The following is a 20,327-nucleotide window of genomic DNA, read 5'->3' as shown; positions in this document are numbered from 1 at the left end:
TTTAACAGTAACAACATGTGCCATCTAGTGGTAACATGTCAATGAGTAATAATGTTGTTGCCTGAATTCAAGAAACTTTATCAGTGGTACAGTTCAAAATGGCTGTCGTCCAGTGCAATGAGTGCATCCTAGAATAACTGTAAACACCTGGTCTATACAATTTTGGTTTGTTGGTCAAAGTCCAGTGGTACAAAATGTGCCTTAATATTCCAAGGCAGGACGTGTGCATTGAGTTTCAGCAATAAAGAGCAGAGTCAAACTCTGGTTACTGATGTGCTGTTCAATCTGATACCTGCGAGGCCCACAGGTTTATCGGAGGTTTGGGACAGCTTAGGGTAGAATGTAAAGATCATTTGGTTGGGGGTCACATCGGGGTCTGCATCAATCTTTCAGGGTGTATTAATATACTCCCACAATGCTCTGCTGCATTGTGGGAGATGGCGCCAGTGTGTGTGGCCTGCCGTCTGTTCATGTCAGCTGTGTTTGTGTCTGTGCTGTTCTTGACACTTGTCAAGAACAGTTTGTGTCAATGTTCATCTAAATACAAAAACTCTCTCTCCACCTGCACCAGCGCTCTTAACACCGTAGCTCCACTAAAAGCCATGCGTCCTAAACAACACTCTGAACCATGGCTAAATGACATTACTCGTGCTGCCAGGCGAGAATGTAGGAGAGCAGAGCGCAAGAGGAAGAAGGATAGGTTACAGGTGTCATTTGAAATTCTGAGAGAAGCCTGGAATGTATATCAGAGGACTGTGAATTCTGAAAGGAATTTTTTTCTGATATAATTTCAAATAACTGCCACAAACCTCGTGTTCTCTTCAAGACAATTAACTCCATTCTGGTAACGCCACAATCCACCAGCATGGATGCTTCACCAGAAGTGTGTGAAAACTTTCTACATTTCTTCATTGATAAGACTGTCTCTATTAGAGCTCAGATTGTTATGCCCTCTTTTGATCCTTCCATAACTGTCACCTGCTCTGCTGCCTTCAATGAGGTTGAACCAGTGTCACCTTCCCACCTTGAAAAAAATGTTTCTCAATTAAAACCTGCTTCTTGTCCTACTGACATTGTCCCACCTCGCCTTTTCAAGGAAGCCTGGCAGACTATTGGACCACATGTCCAATTGATTATCAATCAGAGTCTTGCCTCAGGTGTGGTTCCAACTTATTTCAAGCAGGCAGTAGTCGAACCATTGATTAAGAAACCAAGCCTTGACACCTCGGTTTTCTCTAATTTTAGGTCCATCTCAAAAATTCCGTTCATCTCCAAAATTTTGGAGAAAGCCGTACTTCTACAGCTTCAGTCATTTTTAATTACTAATAATCTCCTTGAGGTTTCAAAGCCTTTCAAAGTACAGAGTCAGCACTTTTAAGAGTTGTAAATTACCTTTTAAGAACCACTGACCTTGGTGATCCTGCGATCCTTGTGCTTTTAGACCTCACAGCTGCCTTCGACACTTTACAACACAGCATTCTCCTCTCACGGCTAGAGTGCTGTGTGGGTGTCGGAGGCACTGCTTTAACATGGTTCAGGTCCTATCTGTCAAACAGATTGTTCTCTGTAGCCCTAGGTGACTCCACATCATCCTCTGCCCCTCTCCCATGTGGAGTCCCGCAGGGCTCAATTCTTGGCCCCATCCTTTTCTCCCTGTACCTCCTCCCTCTGGGTTTGATTTTTAAAAAGCATGGCATTCCCTACCATTTCTATGCAGATGACTCGCAGATCTATATGCCCCTGAAAAAAAATGACACCACCTCCCTGAACACACTGATGGATTGTCTGAAGGACATAAAAGCATGGATGGCCCTGAATTTCCTTAACTTTAATGAAAGTAAAACAGAGGTCATGGTGTTCAGACCCAGCACCGCCTGCGACACCTCCTCTCTGGATCTGGGCCCCCTGCAGCCTTTTCTAAAACCGGTGGTCACTAACCTTGGTGTCAAATTGGACAGCGATTTTAAGTTTGACAAACAGATTAACTCTGTTGTTAAATGCAGCTTTTATCAGCTGAGGCTCTTAGCCAAAGTCAAGTCTGCTGTAACCCTCTCTGATTTTGAACGTCTTATCCATGCTTTTATCTCAACCCGACTCGACTACTGTAATGCACTTTATGTTGGCATTAGCCAAGCCTGCTTGTCACGACTACAGTTAGTCCAAAACGCAGCCGCTCGCCTCTTAACAGGGGCACGGAAATATGATCACATCTCCCCTATTCTTGCCTCCCTACACTGGCTCCCTGTTCGTTACAGGATTCAGTTTAAGACTTTAATGTTTGTCTTTAAGTCTTTAAATGGGCTGGCACCATTATACATATCCGAACTTCTACCTCCCAATAATGGTACAAGGGTCTTGAGGTCTGACCAGTCACTCCTTAAGGTCCCAGCAACTAAGTTGAAAACACGGGGAGATAGATCATTTTCCTCCATAGCGCCCACACTGTGGTACAAGCTGCCACCCCATGTTAGAGTGTCTCAAACCCTGCCTGTGTTTAAATCACGTTTGAAAATTCACTTGTTCTCCTTGGCGTTTGAAAATTCAGATTGAGAAGCTACTGCTTCCCCCAGGCATTGTGTCAATCGTTGTCTTGTTCATTGTGTGTGTTCTCTTGTTTAATTTAGTATTTTACTGAGTGTACAGCACTTTGGTTCAACACTGTTGTTTTTAAATGTGCTCTATAAATAAAGTGGATTGGATTGGATTGGAATGACCAGCTCACTATTCATTATTCCTTCTGGGTTGTATCTATATGCTTTTAATACTTGTACGTACTGTCATACAATTTGAGAGGTACGCATATGTATGCTGGTGACAAAATGTACTTCATATGACTCTAGTGTACCCTCACGGCAAATATAATTAATACCAACAGCCTGTCTGGTCTACTTTTCCAAAGCACTAGTGTTCTGCTGCCACCTAAGAGTCACATGACCATAAAAGGCCATTTATGCAGGATCCATTTCCTTAAGAAGAATGTATGCAACAGGACTTCTGGGATATTAAAAGCACTGTCATGTGTTTTCAAAAGCCTTTGGAAAATTACCTTGACTGATTTTTTATTTATTATTATTTGGCTGGTTGTTTAATGTGCATGAAAACAGGTCGGACGGGTTCTGATTCTTATGTCAACATTACATAGATCTGTACCTGTGATCTCCAGACTGCACACATCCTGGTAGGTAGAACGCACCTGGGTCTTCACATTTACACTACGAGCCTACATGACAGAGAGAGAGAGAGAGAGATTCAGACTCACTATAGTCTCGCGTAGTCAGACAACTATTCCACAATCTCTGAATGCTATATAGAGTCTGGAACTACAACTCCCGAAATCCGAGAGAGGAAGCTGGCACTTCCGTTCACGAAAATATATTAAAAAATATCTTTACATTTTATTATTTTATTTCCATTTCTGCTAAGCAGCAAGCTAAATATACTTAGATGATTTGTATTTATATTAGGATAAATTTGCACGACTGTAAAGACGAAACGGAAGTGGGGAGGCTCAGAGATGGGGACTCGAGTTAGGGACTCGGACTCGAGTCGCACTCGAGTGGCCAAAAACGAGACTCTCGACTCGACTCTGACTCGCCCCTCAAAGACTTGAGACTTGACTCGACTCGAGCCTCAAAGACTTGAGACTTGACTCGACTCGAGCCTCAAAGACTCGTGGACAATCTTTATTTTATGTTTATTTTTTGGACAAATAAACGAATGAAATGCCCAAAAAACTTCCACTCCCCTGTCCCCCCCCCCCCGCAAAGAAACCTCCGCTCCAGTGGCTGCGCGGAGCCGGCTTCAGTCAAGCTGTTTCATGCTGCTCATTAACGTAAACATGGAGAGGCGAGCGCAACAGCTGCTATGTGTGTGGCCGCCGCGGCCTTTCATCATAAAGTTTAAATATAAAAACTTCGAAATTAAACAAATATGTTTAGCTCAGAATCAGCTATATAACCTCAGTTATCTTGGCATATGCTTACATTTTTTATAAGATGGTCGGATCATCTGTGACAGCACGTTTAGGAAACATCGGATTTTCATTTCGTTAAACCCAGCTGGGTGAATATTAAACACTTCACCACGGTAAACGCTACGCTCATGTAATGTTCACTGCATAAAAGCTGTGGTTCTCAAACCTTTTCAGGCCGTGACCCCCCAAAAGAATCATATTTGAACTGGGGATCCACATTTAGACAGTTTTTTGGTGCGCAACACAGCCCTCGTTTAAGTGAATTGCTTTCACCTGCTCTGCTGTTGGACTGCTGTGCGGAGTCGAGTGTGCGCAACAGGGCATATCTCCGCCAAGCCAGGGTGACCTACCCAGGCCCATGAAATTCATATGCAGGCATAGTAGCCAATTAGAATGAAATCTGCAAAAACTGACTCATATACTGATACAGAACCATATTGGCTATATATTATCGCTGTCGGGTGGAAATCTTGTATGTTCCTTTTTTATTATTATTTAAAAACAATTAAAAATCATGAAAATAGCCAATCTACAAGCTGTAATTATTAATAATTAAGAAATACTATATTTTAAAGAGTGAAAAATCAACTAAAGTCATTATTAGTGCAAGTTCAATCACATTTCATTTGAATGAAAATAAATTGTGGGGAAAATACATAAAATCTCTAATCTGTGAATCTAATGTGATTTATTATGACCTGTCTATACTTTTACATTTATGCCCCCCCCCCCCCCCCCCCATTGTTTTTTTTTTTTAAAAAGACTTTAAAAAGACTCGAGACTTGACTCGGACTCGACCCTCAAAGACTTGACTCGGACTCGACTCGACTCAACCCTCAAAGACTTGAGACTCGACTCGACTCGAGCCTCAAAGACCCGAGACTTGACTCGGACTCGACTCGACTCAACCCTCAAAGACTTGAGACTTGACTCGACTCGAGCCTCAAAGACTTGAGACTTGACTCGGACTCGAGCTCAGAGACTCGTGGACATCTCTGGGGAGGCTTCATATCCGGTTTATATTCTAATCATGATCAGAGCTTCTGAGTCCCAGACTGTATGACCGGAAACATTTGAAAATTGTGGGAGGCAACAGTCTGGCCACGCGAGACTAGACTCACTATAACAGGTACAATGTATTGTGTATGGGTGAGTTTGCAGCTCTATTCCTGTGAAAATCTGATGCTGAATTCACACCAGCCTGTGAGCTCTCCTGCCAGCTGCTGGCTCTGAGATACTCGGAGCAGTGGAGCTCTCACTGCAAGCCACAACGTTGTTGGCTTGTAGATCAGTTCTCCATTCAACACAGAGGATTTTCCTGTGCAGCTGCCGTAGCTTGGTGTGCACACCCATAATATGTTCACGTGGGCATGTGGTTTTGAGTTCCGCTCGCGAAACAAGGCCATTGTGTTTTGTTTGTTTTTTTGCATTAATGCGGTACACGCTTGTACCAAACTGAATACACTGTCCCAAAATAGTTCGGTACGAATATATGAACCGTTACACCCCCTAGCTCAATCTGTTACAAGTAGTGTTGCTATAGTATATTCACCATTCATATGTAGTTCATTCACCTCATGAGAGCTATAGCCAGTACAAACTGGTAGTGGCCTCGCCTCATGGTTGCTCTTGCCAACTAGCACATGCTGAGTGTTCATGTGCACAGCTCTGAGCAGACTGCACTATATCCAGTATCATCCATAGTTTAGGTCCATATTTCTGTGCAGCATTGATGTCCACTGCTATTATTTTTGCCTGACTTCACTTTGCTTTCTTATTTTGGTCAATAGTTCACTATGTAAACAATATGCTCCATAGTACAACAATAATAAATAGTACATAGTTATGACTGAATATGGTATAGGCTGAAGCTAATTAGCTTATTCTGCCTACCCTTTCCTGACTATAATAAGAAAGATATTCCTAGTATTTTGTGTAATGACAGTTTTGGCACTTGCATAATGATTCTACACCTATTGTAGTGTTAGAGAGCCACCTGGTGGTCAATTTGAGTTGATTGATAGTCACTCAACCCAAGATTAGCTCCAGACAGACATAAGACGCCAGACAGCCATCTGATTTCAGAGCCACGGCATAAAAACGAATAATAATTGATTCTGATCGACTCCTGTCCTATCAGGTCAGAGGAGGGCTTGAGTTAAGGTTAGACATCTCTTTTGACTCTGAGCCTGGAAGATGGCAAAAAATGTGAAACAAATAGAATAATTCCCGTCTACAGTGTTTTAATCCCAATCTGGTCTCAATACTGAAGGTATTGCAGCAAGGTACTGTATAGTGAGAACCCCATACCTTCAAGCCTGATCCAAACCAAGAATGCTAACACAGGAATGCTGTATGAGCCTTCCCTAACACCCTGGACAACGCTCCACACATCCTAGAAGATTCTTCTCCCTCCTGGCTCCTAAACTGTGGAATAAACTCCCCATTGCAGTCAGAACTGCAGAGTAACTTCCAATGTTCCGCAGTAATCTGAAGACTCACCTCTTCAGACTCCACCTCAACCCACTAGATCTTCTCTCTACCTGTGCACCTTATTCCTGCCTTTTCTTTCAACTGATTCTAGCCATTGACCAAGATCTGGCTATCACAGTATGCAGACACATATCTTGGTCACAAGTTTTGGTTTATGGGATTCTTTTTTCTCGACCACAAAATGTAAGAATGATTTAGATTCCATTTATATCTGAAATATGTATAAGAAGTAGATTTTAGGTAGGGTGGTACATTTACAGAATCTGTCAAACACTTACCTAGTCCGCCTATCACTAACTGTGTGGTACAGTGTCAGCAAGTTGACAGTCCAGACTAACATTTATCACCAGTCAGAAATCATATTTTACAGCCAGTATTGGTTCCAGATGGAGATGCCTTCCGAATGCACAAAGCACTATGAATGAATGTACATTCTGCTGTCAAACACACACTTTCTAACAGAGTCCCTGGGAGGAACAATAACTTGTATTGAACTCTAAAAATGCTCTCCCACTGACTCCCAGTGACATCACTTGGTCTGCAAACAGTCTAGAACTATTAACTCTCAAGAAGACAGACTGACTGACCTGCAAACAGACAGACAGTCATAGTTGGATGTCTTGTTGGGACATGAATTTCCAGGCCAATCAAACGTCACTACAATAGTTGCAAACGTCATGTTGCTATGATAACCAAACAGACTTGGTCAATCATTCCCACAGTTGTCCCACAAGGATAATTAGATTTGTCAAGTGAAGGTTTTAGAGAATAGATTTAAGGTGGAAAAGGTTTAAATAACACAGTATTCTATGACCCTGTCAGAACATGTGTTGACCCTATACTGAGTCATGGACCAGGGGTTGAGAAACACAGCCCAGGTGACTCATCTCTCTCTGTTCTACCTTCACTACCTCAGGCTGTTTTCTGCATGTGACCTCATGACTTTTCTTTATTTAGACAACAAAGTGTAGAGACATGCAACAGGGGTCTCTCAAATGGTCAATGCATCATCCAGTCAGCCAGCGGTGCAGCTCTGTCTATAGACTATCTTCATGTGTACAAGTCTGACCACAAGGAGAATGAACATCATTAGAAGGGAAGGCTAAATGCTTATGATTTGTTATGACTGTGTGCATCTGAATAATAATTTGATGTGTAGATTGTGTCATGACTTCAGAATGCCCCTGCGGTGCGTCGTAGACAAATTGAGAGCTTGTAGATTGATTTTCACTGTGCAACATGCTTCCATAGAAGACATGCTGGCTTCTATGGAATCCAAATGACTGAAATCAGCCGTGGCGACTAAGAACTTTAATCTGTGTGTGTGTGTGTGTGTGTGTGTGTGTGTGTGTGTGTGTGTGTGTGTGTGTGTGTGTGTGTGTGTGTGTGTGTGTGTGTGTGTGTGTGTCCCACTTTGGGGATCCTGACCTGCGGGTTGAGAAGCAGTGAGGTAGCAGTAGCAGCTGGGAGGTGAACAGGACCCTCGTCTTCAGCCTCCAGTCGGCCGGGTACTCCTCACAGACAGGGGGCGCTATGGGGGCTGGGTCGCTGACCTGGGTGACCATGAGGTCTTTATTGATGAAAAGGTGCGCAGGCTTCAGGTAGAAATGTGTTGATAATGTTGTGAACATGTGAATAATGTGACATTAAAGTTTGGATGCAGAGAAACACACCTGCAGCAGTGGAGCCTTCATCTCTTCTTCATCTTCATCAAACAGGGAGTCATCCTCAGAGAAGGACAGAGGCTTCTAAAGCAGGAGAGAGAAATGTTTAAGTTGTTGATTGTTCATTAAAAGTAAAAGTCCTCCTCTTCTACACAAAACTGACATTACACCTGCCTCTGCCTCTCTCAAACAGGAGACAAAGGGTTAATATATGACAGTAATGCTCAACAAGGTGGTTTTATGGGAAATAGACACATTTTCTGGTCTCCAATTAATTGTAGTGGATGCAGATGCAGTCATGACCATTCTGAGTACTGTTACCAAGACAATTTAAACACTTTAAGTGTCAAATAAAGTCAACTCACTTCATGGATGGGGATTATTTATATATTTATTTCAGTTCTACATTGTATATAGGCTACATTATAATAGTCTATGGTAATTCACTAGTGTTCTCAGAGGCACCTGTCAATTGTGTGCCCCATTAGTTTGTGCTTCCCTGTCAATTTGTGATGACGTTTGTGGTGATCCGAGGAAGTTTTGATAAATTCGTTCCTTAACTCAACTCGACCGTACAGAAAGTCGTCCGTGTGCAGCTTGTGGAATAGTGGAGATATTTTACTGAACACACGTTTTCTGGCAGAACTTTCAAATGGATATGCAACTAGAGGACAATATCTGACTCCAAGTCTTAGGAATTAATTATTGGTTGAGTACAGATGCAGCTTAGAGCACTTTTCTTCCGCGCAGATCAGTCTGCTAACCGCACGCGGGTGGAACCGATCTATGGCTGTGCATTTGAAATACATGAAATGTATGTAAGATCACAGACATTCTAGGGCTACGGTGGCACCTAGGTGTCGAACTCTAGACTTCTAGTTACTAATACTTACAGAACGTGGACATTACTTGTTAGACAGTCTGGCTGTCTCTACTGCAGACATTTCACTAACTACACATTAATGAGTATATAGTGACTGACAATTATAACCTTTGAATCTCTTACAGCCTTTTCTCTGAACACGTCTGACTTCTGATGGAGACTAACTTGTGTTTCTTGTCAATTCTCCGTAACATACTCACTATGGGATATCAGCGCCTCCTGGCGTGATGCAGAGCTACATACCATAAACTCCCGGGCCATTCATTGGCTGAGAAGGGTATGTCACGTGTCCGGTAAACCGGAAGAGGTATAAAACCTCTTGCGTGACGTGGCTCATTCTCTTTCGCTTCTCTGCATGGCAGATGCAACAGCTCAAGACATACCTTAATAATAACAAACGTAACTTTGATCAGGACAGAAACCAGCTTTAGCCCACTCGGTGGTACTTGTACTAACCAACGGGTTTTCCTCCTATTAAAAAAAAAAAAGTTTTATTATTTCCGCTCCCGCGGCTATCTTCTCTTTCTTTCTTTTACTGCTAAAGCAAGTTTTCCTCCTTTGAGTTTTCCGCGCTCTTAGCCTTGCGGTTGAAAGCTAACAGGTTAGCTCGAGATGGAGGTTCCACGTCCCTGCGTATTGCTGCTCTGCCGCTTGATGATCGCCGGGGATGACCCTCGTGGTTTCTGCATCTCGTGCCTCGGTCTCTACGGGGCCGGGGCATTTCCAAGATGCACCGGGACGCTGCGAGGACTGCGCTGTTCTCCACGCTGCACCTCGATAGCCGCTTAGCCAGGGCAGCGCCCTGGCTGCGGGAGGCAGCGACGTCTCGTCCCCGGTCGTCGCGGATCCAGCAACACGGCCCAGGGAACGTGGGTGGTGGGGCCCACCACGTGCGCTCACAGTCCACAATGGGCCCTCCGGCAGTCCCGGCTGCGAGCGGCGTTAGCCCCCGCTCGCAGCACCTCCAGGCTGCTACACAAGCCGTGCTACGCAGCACTGCAGCAGCCGCTAGCACCGTGACGGGGGGAACCACCCAGGTGCGACTGCCTAGCGGCACTTCCTCCCCCTCTTCCCAGCCGTCTACTCCGCTGCCACAGCAAGCGTACCGGGCCAGCGGTGCGTCGCCAGGAGACAACGAAGGGGCGCCGGCGACGGCAGCATAGGCGAGGGGAGAACGAGGCAGACGCTCGTGAGTGAGTTAGCCCAGACTAGCTACGTTAGCTGCTTCGCTAGGTTAACGTCGCCTTAGTCAGGCAGTGTTTTGTTGGCTTAACACCCATGCAACAGGTTATTAACAGCGTTGTCCTAGCCTAGCTTGCCTCGCTAGGATAACACCAGCTTGTTAGCCTTCTCACTCTGTGTATCGAGCAAACCTCGGGGGCTTCTGAAGACCTTACTCGATGGACAAGACGGCTCCTCGACTGCCAGAAGGCCATGTTTAATGAAAACGAATGTGTGTTTAAAAGTACAAATTTTTTTCTGCCAAAGAAATAAATGTGTTACATGTTACAAACGATCTCGTTCTTTCACGTGGCTTGAGTGCAGCGGAGCAGTGGAGTCCCCTACCGCGGGCTTCTCTGCTCCAATGCTCTCTGTATGTAAGCCCATAATGTCTGTGATGCCCGAACTCCGGTATCCCAGACATTGATGGGCTAATATCTGTGCATGTAATGTAAATGTATCAACGTTCTCAATTACATAAGCCCACACTGTCTAGAACACCCGAGTCCCGGTGTTCTAGACATTGTTGGATAACATCTGAAAGAGCAGCGGAGCAATGGAGTCCCCTGCAAGAGGGCTTCTCTGCTCCAATGCTCTCTGTGTATAAGTCCACAATGTCTGTGATGCCCGAACTCCGGTATCCCAGACATTGATGGGATGATATCCGTGCATGTAATGTATCAACGTTCTCAATTACATAAGCCCACACTGTCTAGAACACCCGAGTCCCGATGTTCTAGACATTGTCTGTGCATGTTTTTGGATCATATGAAGGTAATATAAAAACCCACATCACCCCTGTCCGCTAGAGGGCGCAAATGCGCCAGTGGAATGGGGTCACGCCGGTTTTTGCCTTCCGTCCCACAGGAAGTGCCCAGGCACCACTGTGAACCGGAAGTACTTCGGTCAGACATGACCCCTTGGCCGTACCGCCTCATGATTTGCAGGCCACGTTCGCCTTTAACGAGCGACAAAGCATCCCCTACGGGGAGGAAGGTTTTGTCTTCTCACAGGCTTCCGTCTCACAGGAAGTGCCCACGCACCACTGTGAACCGGAAGTACTTCGGTCAGACATGACCCCTTGGCCGTACCGCCTCATGATTTGCAGGCCACGTTCGCCTTTAACGAGCGACAAAGCATCCCCTACGGGGAGGAAGGTTTTGTCGCCTCACAGGCTTCCGTCCCACAGGAAGTGCCCACGCACCACTGTGAACCGGAAGTACTTCGGTCAGACATGACCCCTTGGCCGTACCGCCTCGCGTTCGCCGCTGGAGGGCGACAAAGCACCTCCTAGAGGAGGACAACTTTGTCGACAAGATGGCGGCGGCCAGGGTAAATTGGGAAGAGAGTACTGACAGTAGCGTCGATCCCATTGTGAGGATGGAATGCGGATGTGCTCTGTCACTCTACGTCAATGAGATAGTTCCAATGTTGGTACTATAGCCCATAGAGGCCCGCTTTGCGGCGACATCAAAGCGTGACGTTACTCTCTCTTCTACACTCTGGCGACGGCCAAGGTAGGATTAATCATTGATATATATATATAGTTTTCACTGTATATATCTTTGGGCTTAATTCTGACGCCGGGGTTTTTCCCCGTGGCCAGTCTCGTGACTCCTCCGAGTCCTCCGTTGGCCCGAGGGTTAGCACCGCCGGCGGCAGTGGCAGCGTCACTGGTCCCCATGGCAACGGTCCCCATGGCAACGCTCCCACTCTCCGAGCGGCCGATGACGTCACATCCACTCGCCCGGTGTGTGAAGCAATGGACGGTTTGCAAGCCGAATGCTTAGGTATTGCTAAGCAATACTAAAGGGTTTCAGGCTGCATTTCTCCACAAATCCCCCCGTGACAGAAAAAGTATTGTTTTCCCGTGCAAGGGGTCCAGCAGCCGATACTCTGAGGGAGGAAGTCTCCTTCCTCTTGAGCTTGGGCGCTATTAAAGAATTACTTCCGATACTTCTGTTTACTATCCCAGTACATCAGCGTTACACTGTGTGTGTACAGGGTTTTTCAGTACAGCAGTGACACACTGTGATTGTACTGATCAACTCCCCTGATCCGCAACAACACATTGTGGTTGTACTGGTGTGTTTTCCACGTGCTCTTATGCATATAATCTCCTATGTCGGACACGGTGTTGTTCCTCTCATGCAGAGGGTAAGGCAACCATGTCTCTGAGAGAGGGGGTTCACTCTCTCTCCATAGTGAGTATGTTACGAAGAATTTGTCAAGAAACGCGAGGTTACGTTGTAACCCCGGTTTCCTTAGAATTCAGAGTAACATAGTCAGAGAACTATCTATGAATCGGAACCAACTGGTTTTCTATTCGTAATATTTTCTGGTGGAAAAGAAGGGGGGGGGGGGTACGACCCATTCTGAATCTGAAGGGTCTCAATAAATACTTGGGTCAAAGAGCGGACCTCTGTCTCCGCCATTTTGGAGGGACAGATGCCCCCTTTGCCGTACCGCCTCACGGACTACAGGCCTCGTTCGCCACTAACGAGCGACAAAGCACTCCCTAAGGGGAGGACGACTTTGTCGACGCTCCGTCCGGAGCCTTTGGGCTCAGACGAGAGGGCGACGGCCAAGGTAGGCTTACTTCGGACGGCCCCGTTTGTCAGAGTGACAGCGCCGTTGGTTTCCATGGAAACAGACAGGCTGCGCTGGCGGACAAACCGGATGCTGACGTCAGGCAAGGTCCCCGTGACCGGTCACGTGACCCCGCCGGGTCCTAACGGACCGTTAGTGCCTCTACTGCCTCGAGCGGTCACCTCAGGGTTAGCACCGCTGGCGGCAGTGGCAGCGTCGCTGGTCCCCATGGCAACGCACACAGGGTTAGCGCTGCTAGCACCAGGAGTAGCGTCTTTGGTCCCCATGGCAACGCACACACAAAGAACCGGTTCCCTTGGAAACGGATCTCAACGTTTCTTGGCCCATGGTGATTTAGCCTTGTCTAGCTTGTTAGCTGCTAGGTTTACAGAACCTCCAGTCAGGCTACTGTTGCTTCGATTGGCGGCTAACTGGCCTCACTAACAACAACACATTGCAGTGTTGTTTTTTGGTGCAGCGCATAGCCAGCCCCGCTAAAGCAACACCATGGTGGCCACCTTCCACCGCTACCCTTCCACGGTCTCTAACGGCCCCGCATGTGCGGGTCCGCTGGATCACGTGGCGACATCACCGGTCCAGTTGGAAACGTGTGCGTTGTCCGCACTGGGTGACATCAGAGCCCCTACTGACTCGCTTGCTGAGGCAGCTTGTTGGAGAGTTTGCAGTCCGGAACTGTTTTACTATCCCGGTACTTCAGTGGTACACTGTGTGTGTAGGGTTTTTTTCAGTACAGCAGTGACACACTGTGGTTGTACTGGTCAGCTCCCCTGATCAACAACAACACACTGTGGTTGTACTGGTGTATGACCCTCTCTGCGGACGGTGCGTTAAGGAGATGGGTGGACCAGCATTGTTTTCAATGCTTATTTCCACGTTCCTTTCTATCCACCACAGTCAGGAGGTGGCGCGGCACACAGACGTGGCCGTTTCCCCACTTGACGTCGAGGGGTTTTTCACCGTCACCGTCCGTCGAGCGTCTTGGTCCCGTCTCAGCAGACCACCTTCATAGGGGATCTCGCTGGGCTAGACCAGGCTCACGGCGCGTCTGTCCCGGGCGGGATAGACAGCGTTTCGGCCTGGGGTCTTCTCGCGTGAGGCGACAAGTCACATACAGGCTATGCGTGCAGGCGACGGGTCTCTTGACTTCGGCCTTACACCTGTTTCGTTTGGACAAGCCCCACGTGTGACCTTTTTTCCCCGGAGGTGGATGTGGGCTCTTGGAGCCCCGTCCACCTGAGGTTGTCATGTCCTGATCAGGAACCGACAACACCACGACCGTGTGCTATGCCAAAAAGCAGGGAGGCCTGGCCTCTCCAGTGTTGGACAGGCTAGCTGGCGATCTGACGCTGTGGTGCGACGCGCGCCTTACGTCAACCAGGGCCTCACAGGTACCGGGCCTCCTGAACAGTGGAGCGACTCTGTTGTCCAGGGGCATTTTTTGGTACGCAGATTGGCCTCTCCTCCGGAGATAACAAGCCAGATCTGGGCCAGGTTGGCCGACTGAACTGCTTTATGCATTCCCGTCACTGGAGTTGGTCCTCTCAACTTGTCAGACTCCACGGACTGTCAGTGCCACTGGTGGCACTGGCGTGGGGCGCATGGAGGTTAGGAATAATCCTCTCCTCTACAACGAGCCCTGGGCCCTCCCCCCGATCAGAGATCTGCTACGGCAGGCAGGGGTCGGAATTTTCCACAAGCAACCTCAGGACCTAGACCGGTGGGCTTGGCCCGTGAGGGGGAGACCTTGACTTCTTATGGCCTGCCCCCTGAGGTGGTAGCTACCATCCAGGGGGCGAGGGCCCTTTCCACGAGGTCTGCGTACGACGACAGGTGGAACCTGTTCGTGTCATGGTGTCTGGGTCAGTCACCGCCGGTTGAGGCCTTCCGGGCCTCGGTACGCAGCATCCTCATGTTCTTGCAGGACAAATTGAACCAAGGTCTGGTTTTCTCGACGGTTAAGGTGTACCAGGCGGCCATTTCCGCTTGTCACGTGGGTTTCGATGACATGACGGTTGGCCGACATCCGCTGGTGCGTAGTTTTATGAACGGTGCCAGGCGGGCCAGGCCGGTCTCTAGGCCTCTGTTCCCGGCCTGGGACCTGGTGGTGGTGCTGGGGGCGCTTTGCCTCCCACCGTTCGAGCCTTTTCACTCTATGGATCTGGAGATCGTTAGTCTCGAAACGGTTCTTGTGGTTGTTTTCACTACAGCTACACGGGTCAGCGACATACATGCGCTCTCAGTAAGTTCGGAGTGCATGAGGTTCTTGGGAGACGACAGCAGGGTTTGGTTAAGCCCGACATGGCGTTTGTTCCCAAGAACGGAATGGTGACCCAGACACCGGTTGAGCTGATAGTTTTTCATCCGCCTTCTGTCGCTTCGGCAGAGGATAGGCGGCTGCACTGTCTCTGCCCAGTGAGGGCGTTGAAGCTCTACGGCCGGTCGTCGTCGCAACTTTTTGTCTCCTTCGGTCCAGATGTTCGGAGGAAGGCAGTGACTAAGGCGACGCTTTCTAGATGGAGTGTGGATGCCATTAGGCTGGCCTACGTCAGTAGTGGCGCTCCAGTTCCAGAAGGACTGAAGGCTCACTCTACTAGAGGCGTGGCTACTTCCTGGGCCCTCTCCAGGGATATGTCGGTCCAGGAGGTGTGCGCGGCCGCAAACTGGTCGTCTCCATCGACTTTTGCGGCTTTCTACAGCCTGGATGTGGCAGCGGCGTCAGTGGCGCACGCTGTACTGGACATAGCGGCTGTCTCTAGTTAGGGTAGGGGAGGTTAGGCAGGTCTTTTGTGTAACCCGCCTTTTTTCCCTTCTCTACCTTCCTTCTCTTGAGTCCCCTCGGAACCACCGTTGGTAGGTTTCCAGGGGAGGAGGCCCTGTTTCCTTGTTTTCACTTATGGGTCAGACTTGTGTCTGTTCATTAGATGAATAGGCAGACTTGGTCTGTCAGGGTCCTTTTCTTTCAATTATATACCGCACCCCGGCCCGGAGGGCTGGGGCGCCCGTGAGGCCGAAGGTCACGTCCAGGGGGACGGGGCCTTATGGCTAGGGGGCGTGCGGACCTGAGATTCGGTATGGCTATAAGCCCAGGGGGGTTTATGCATCCCATAGTGAGTATGTTACGGAGAATTGACAAGAAACTCAGGGTTACGGATGTAACCCCGGTTTCTTTAGAATTCGGAGTAACATACTCACCTAACACCCCTGTTTGTGTGCATCTGCATGCAGGAAGCGTGTTAAAGAGGATGAGCCACGTCACGCAAGAGGTTTTATACCTCTTCCGGTTTACCGGACACGTGACATACCCTTCTCAGCCAATGAATGGCCCGGGAGTTTATGGTATGTAGCTCTGCATCACGCCAGGAGGCGCTGATATCCCATAGTGAGTATGTTACTCCGAATTCTAAAGAAACCGGGGTTACATCCGTAACCCTGAGTTGTCGCTGTAAGAGTTACTTACGGTGTAGTAATCTAAATACCTGTAATGATGTGGAACCCAGTGGTTCTCATGGGGTCCTTGAGGAGGTTCCAGGGGGTCCAGGTTGAGGACGGACAGGAGGAGCGGCCACGGGGAGAAGAGCCGCACGCAGCCCGGGGACGAGTCTCTCTGCGCGGGGCTGCTGGAGGCTTCACTCCGGCCTCTTTTCCTCCTCATCCGCAAGATGTCCGCCGGTCGCTTGAAGCTGGGAGAGTATCCGTCCTGTTGGGACATTCTGGACAACTGGTGACACGATGAGCTCCAAACAGCAACGACAACACGGTGGCTTTTCGTAACAGTAGATGTGGAGCTGATTTGTTTTCACTCTTCAGAACTTTACACAGTTGGAAACATCAATCTATTTAGGCCACTAGGTGGCATTATAATGCAAGCTAAAGGGACAGTTGTATCTGTCAAAATATGTTTCTCTGAATGCATGAACAAACAAAAAAAAGCATAACAAACTATTCCATTTCTATGTTTTCAGATTTGACTAATGGCTCTATAACTAGCTTATAGAACCATTAGTCATTAGTAACTGTTCTGCATTTTTGTATTCACCTTTAATGATTAAATCATTACTTTTGTACATTCTCCTTCTTACCTGATAAGGTGGTGTCATTTCCATCTTGGTATATTGTTCACTTTCTCATGCATTATGATGTTTGGGCTACTTTCCAATAATGAATATGTTTTATTTTAGATTTTGTACAAACATTGTACACATCATTCATCTCTGGCTCAGGTTGTGACATTACTGTGTCCTCCAACACCCTAACCTAAAACAGGGGTCTTCAACAGGGGGTCCGGGACCCCTAGGGGTGCCCAGTGTTACTACAGGGGGGCCGCCAAATCTTTGTGTGAGAGGATCATCATCAGGATATTCTGAGGAGAACTTTAGCCAAAAATGGCATATCTACAAGCAACGCCTCGAGGCGTTGTGAGCTTGTAGATCGGCTATTTTCGGCAAAGAGGTCTGGTGTCGATGGAAAAAAGAGCAGACTAAGTACAGAGTGAAACGTCAAGTTTACTAATTGTTGACGGTTTAAGTGGTTAAATGTCTGAAAATACACGTTAACATGAATCCAACATGATAGTGCTGTCAAACAAGTCTATGAGGCCATCTATATATAATCTATGAAAAAGTTCAATCTGCAAAAAAAAACTATAGCAGTGGGGGTCCCTGCTACATCTCTCGCTCAGCTAAGGGGTCCTTGGCCTGAAAAACGTTGAAGACCCCTGCCCTAAAAGCTTTAAAGACAAGGTAACCGATCATTTGAAATGCTGGAAATTAAAATAATATGAATACCACCCTGGCAAACTCACCCAAGCTCCCTATAAACAAATACAAGGATACTTATATGAATATATATATTCATTTCAACATTAGCGAGGCTTCCAGAGCATTGCAAGCAGGGCAGGAATTTCATGAAGACCACGGCCACCATTGCCCCCTTAGTTTGGACTTCTGTCCTTCAAAAAATGATCTACCCTGAGGCCACAGTGGCATTGATGCCCCGTCCATACTGCCCCAGCTGATTTCACCGTTTTCTCCTCCGTCTCTTTCCTGTAGTCTTCACACAGACTACATCCTGCTTCTGTAGAACAGGACGTGAACGGTTTGTGGTCAGAGAAGGATACATGCAACTGAACTATGCCCTTACAAGAGCGTAGATTGCAGAAGAGGTGACAAAAAGGATTATAAGTCTATGTGACTTACTGATTTCTGAGACAAACAGAACATACACTCACAAGCACAGAACAGGACATAAGGTCATCAGACAGAGTACAGTATTACAGTTAAATCTATTTCACTGTCAATGTGTTTTTGTGTTTTCTGAGTATGAACTTTTGAACTCCTTCTCAGGAGTTTGTACAATTATTGGTAATTTGTAAATACCAATCTTTTTTTTTTTTCACTGATAATTACACTACGCATTTAATACAAATTCATTCTTAACCCTTAAATTCAATTAATTATCTCAGTGGACTTAATAGCAGTGTTTTATTTGATGGCATTGCCGTCCTGGCTTTTGGCCCTTGTGCCTTCAAAACATTTCCAAGACCAAAAGCCTAGAAATATGAAATTCCAGGCCTGATTGCAAGTATACTGTAGCTGGTTTTGAATGTGAGATATTTACAATTATAGGCCGATAAATATAACAAGCTTCATCACAAGCTTCAAAACAAGCTTAGTCACAGCTATGACTAAATGCATTTCCTTCCATGGCCACTGTGTGCATCTTATAATGGCCGTGTTATTAGATGACACAGTGAATTATGGAGTCATAAATACACACGTACACAGACAGTATCATTACTAGTTTGACAATCACATGTAAAATCCTGAGTATCAATTTAACTATTTGGTTACATTTGTACACTCAAGAGTTACAAATGGATAAATTAATGGATTTCACTGTTAAATTGGACCAATTGAAGTTTTGATGTGCATTTCATTTCATGGCTGATGATCAGTCAAGAGTCAATACATAACATTTACAACCAGAGGTGGGTAGAGTAGCCAGAAACGACATCTAATATGGATACTAACACAAGTAACAACTATGATAATAATTATAATAGAATAGGGACACAGAAGAGGTGACACATACGGAGGATGTCTTTCCCAGGTGTTTCACCCGGGCGGACAGGGTTTTGAGGTGAGGTTTAGGCATCATTTCTGTGAGGTTAGGGTTAGGCATAGTTTTAGTGAAGTTAAATGTTAGGGTTTAGACGCAATCAAGGCGAAACACCAAAGAAAGAGGGAGTCCTGTGACACATAGGCCAGGCCAGGCCAGGCCAGGCCAGGCCAGGCCAGGCCAGGCCAGAGGCGTCACTTGATAACAACGAGAGGCTGGCAAAAAAAGTGACCACTTACCCATTTAGACCTGAGGACAATTCTAAAAACACCCTCTAGTCTATATCATAACCTACGTTTTCTGATATATATTTTATATAAATAAATACAACTCTACTGGCTCGCAGACTGACTGAATTGGAAGCAAGTGCAGGCTCCAACCCATACTGCACTTATGAAAGACGTAACGTGACGTAATGCACTATTTGCAATTGGAAAAGATAACGTTTGAATTGAGGGGGAGTGAAGACACATTTTACAAGACCCGGCAACCCTTCATCGACCACTTCAATAAGTGCACGCTGACCCCTCCTACATAATAGTGAACTGAAAAAAGGGGAAAAAAGAGAAAGAGTGTTTCTATTTTTACAAAATTATTGTTTTATAAAAAATAATTATTTAATTCATTTGATTATCACTCTGGTTTTTGTATTTTGCACTGAGATCGATGTACATATATGTGTGTGTGTAGTTCAATGTATCTGCCTAAATGCATAATAAAAAATAATAATAATAATAATAATTGTAACTAATATTTCATGATCAATAAGTCAATGCATCGTTAAAGGAGACAGGGGGAGTAAGGGAAGAAAGAGGGCACAATCTGTGCTGGGAGTGTGAGAGCAAGAGTGTATTATGTTGTTCCGTTTTTTTATTTGTATCTGTATAATTGTTTGTTGTTGTTTTTTTAGGTTGTATATTTTATTTGAACACATCCGGAACATTTACCAAATTATCTGTCATTGACTTGTCTTGTTTTATCATTTATAAGTTGTTTATACCCTGACGTGATTATCATGTTACTAAAAATTCCAATTAAAAAAAGTATTAAAAAATAAATACATACAAATAATGTTTCTATATATCGTCTCTGTTGGGTGGAAACCTCATTTGTCCAAAACTAACTTTTCAGGATTAAAACTCAAAAGTATCAAAAGTAGCAGATCTACAAGCTCGAAACGCGCCGCTTCGTGCCGCGTTTCAAGCTTGCGGATCTGCTGCTTTTGATACTTTTGTGTGACGCTGTAGTTAGTATGATCAAGTAGGGTGTTAATTAACGAAAGAAAACGACAGAAAAAGTTAGTGAGATGGTGAGATAAGTGGTTTCTGCCTGACAGCAACAATATATTGTAACAACTAAAATGACA

The 20,327-nt window shown here is 46.2% G+C and overlaps 1 protein-coding gene across 1 annotated transcript in view; it reads right to left on the bottom strand.

Moving 5' to 3' along the window:
* LOC308080163 (protein downstream neighbor of son homolog) overlaps positions 1-17,092 on the bottom strand; it is a 34,374-nt gene extending 17,282 nt beyond the window's left edge. The window contains exons 1-5 of the mRNA XM_080421940.1: positions 16,302-17,092; positions 8,140-8,214; positions 7,895-8,019; positions 5,233-5,308; positions 3,151-3,220 (exon numbers count right to left, since the gene is read on the bottom strand). Of these exons, the coding sequence (XP_080278066.1) occupies positions 3,151-3,220; positions 5,233-5,308; positions 7,895-8,019; positions 8,140-8,214; positions 16,302-16,553 (598 nt within the window). The 5' untranslated portion in view covers positions 16,554-17,092. The remainder of the gene's footprint in view (positions 1-3,150; positions 3,221-5,232; positions 5,309-7,894; positions 8,020-8,139; positions 8,215-16,301) is intronic.
* Positions 17,093-20,327: the final 3,235 nt, after the last annotated feature.

This window comes from Gymnoscopelus braueri (assembly GCF_963280865.1).
Source record: "Gymnoscopelus braueri genome assembly, chromosome: 24".
Taxonomy (NCBI): Eukaryota; Metazoa; Chordata; class Actinopteri; order Myctophiformes; family Myctophidae; genus Gymnoscopelus; species Gymnoscopelus braueri.
The sequence above is the reverse complement of the archived record's forward strand: the minus strand, read 5'-3'. Positions and strand labels throughout refer to the sequence as shown.